This window comes from Acanthisitta chloris, unplaced genomic scaffold (assembly GCF_000695815.1).
Source record: "Acanthisitta chloris isolate BGI_N310 unplaced genomic scaffold, ASM69581v1 scaffold9382, whole genome shotgun sequence".
Taxonomy (NCBI): Eukaryota; Metazoa; Chordata; class Aves; order Passeriformes; family Acanthisittidae; genus Acanthisitta; species Acanthisitta chloris.
The window spans coordinates 15,457-17,253 of record NW_008660987.1 but is presented as its reverse complement, the minus strand read 5'-3'; the positions used below and the strand labels follow the sequence as shown (position 1 = coordinate 17,253).

At 49.0% G+C, this 1,797-nt stretch overlaps 1 protein-coding gene across 1 annotated transcript in view; it reads left to right on the top strand.

Moving 5' to 3' along the window:
• Positions 1-219: 219 nt before the first annotated feature.
• The window catches only part of PPT1 (palmitoyl-protein thioesterase 1), a gene marked incomplete at its 5' end in the record, with an annotated part of 4,193 nt that continues 2,615 nt past the window's right edge, over positions 220-1,797 (top strand). Inside the window, 2 exons of the mRNA XM_009070042.1 lie at positions 220-329; positions 1,129-1,256. Coding sequence (XP_009068290.1) covers positions 220-329; positions 1,129-1,256 — 238 coding nt within the window. The remainder of the gene's footprint in view (positions 330-1,128; positions 1,257-1,797) is intronic.

Sequence of the window (1,797 nt, the reverse complement as noted above, 5' to 3'; positions counted from 1 at the left end):
GGCGGCGCAGACCCTCCGCTAGCGGCTCTGTGCGCGGGCGGAGGGGTTTGCGTGGCAGGTTGTCCTTCCTCGGGACCGCCGGTTTCGGCGGAGGTTGGGAGGTGCTGTCCCGCAGCCTCCGGCACTGTGTGCGGCAGCGAGGCTCGTGTGTGTTCGTGGAGATGCGGTGAGCGCCGGGGCGGAGGTGTGACGGTGCCTCCCGCTGTTCTCTTTTCTCAGGAGACAGCTGCTGCAATCCTCTGAGCATGGGATACATCCAGAAACTAGTGGAGAAAAAAATACCAGGGATTTATGTTCTGTCTCTCAAGATTGGGAGCAGCCTGATCCAGGTAACTCGGGTGGCACTGGAGTTTCTGAGTGCTGAAGTTCCTGCAGCCTCTGGTATTAACATGACTCCACAGTGATTCATGTTGTGCTTTCCCTGCTAATTGTTTCTTCTTAGTGAAGTAAACAGCTCTGACAAGTGGAAACCAATATAGTCCAGCTAATACCTGCAGAAAAGAACTGGGGAAAAACAAATCCCTAATCTAAATTGGATTAATATGCAAATCCACTGATTAGCACACTCTAACCACCCCAGGTAACGCATGTGATAGTTGCTGTGCTAAAGCAGAGCTTTATCCCTTGTTATCCCTCTTGATTTACAGCTGTTTATTCACTTTGGTGTAATAAATCACAGACTTGTGCACCTTTGTGAGATTTGACAGTTTCATGTAGCCCTATGGAATTATTTTAGATAATGTCTCAAGATAATGTGCAATGTGTGTTGTTTTCTGGGATCTGGAGAAGGTGGGTGAAGTTTGATTGGTAATTTATATGTTAATGATTTATTTCTCTATATCTGCATATAAATAAATGCATTTTTTATCTATTTATGTATACATAAACACAAAATCTGAGGGGACTCAGTTTGAAGAAGTTTGGAGAAGTGTCACTGACACTTTTGCCAGACAGAACAGGAACAGAGATGTGTGGAAGGGAAGACTCAAATCTGGAATTTCACTTCCATTACTGTGAAAGTTCAGGTCCTCTTTCAAAGCCACAATGGTTACTGATCTGTTTGCAGAGCTTAAAATAACATCAGCCATTGCAAAGGTACAAATGATCTGTTCTAATCTGATCCCTCAGGATATGGAGAACAGCTTCTTCATGAATGTGAATGACCAAGTGAGGGAAGTTTGCACCCAGCTGGCCACAGACCCTCACCTGAAGGGAGGCTACAATGCCATGGGCTTCTCCCAGGGAGGCCAATTCCTGTGAGTCTGACCTCTTCCACCCCCAGGGATCTCTGTGGGGCTTCAGGTGTTGATTTAAGACACTTCTGAAGTACTATGCAGATGTGAACTGCCAAATCCCTTCATAAAGGCAGGAGTGCTCCAGAGCAGGCAGAAGGTGTTTGCCTGTATCTCTCCTGTGCCAGGAAGGGTTAATTCCCTCTGAAAATGTTACACAAGTGCCCAAAACCCACGCAGAACCAGCACCTGTGCCCTGGGCATGCAGAGCTCTGCCTGTGAGCCACACTGCTCATGGCCTGGGCATGCTGAGCTCTGCTCTTAGCCACTGCTCATGGCCTGGGCATGCAGAGCTCTCCTCTGAGCCAAAGCTGATAGCCTGGGCATGCTGAGCCCTGCTCTGAGCCAGAGCTCATGGTCTGGGTGTGCTGAGCTCTGCTCTGAGCCACTGCTCATGGCCTGGGCATGCAGAGCTCTCCTCTGAGCCAAAGCTGATAGCCTGGGCATGCTGAGCTCTGCTGTGAGCCAGAGCTCATGGCCTGGGCATGCTGAGCTCTGTTCTGAA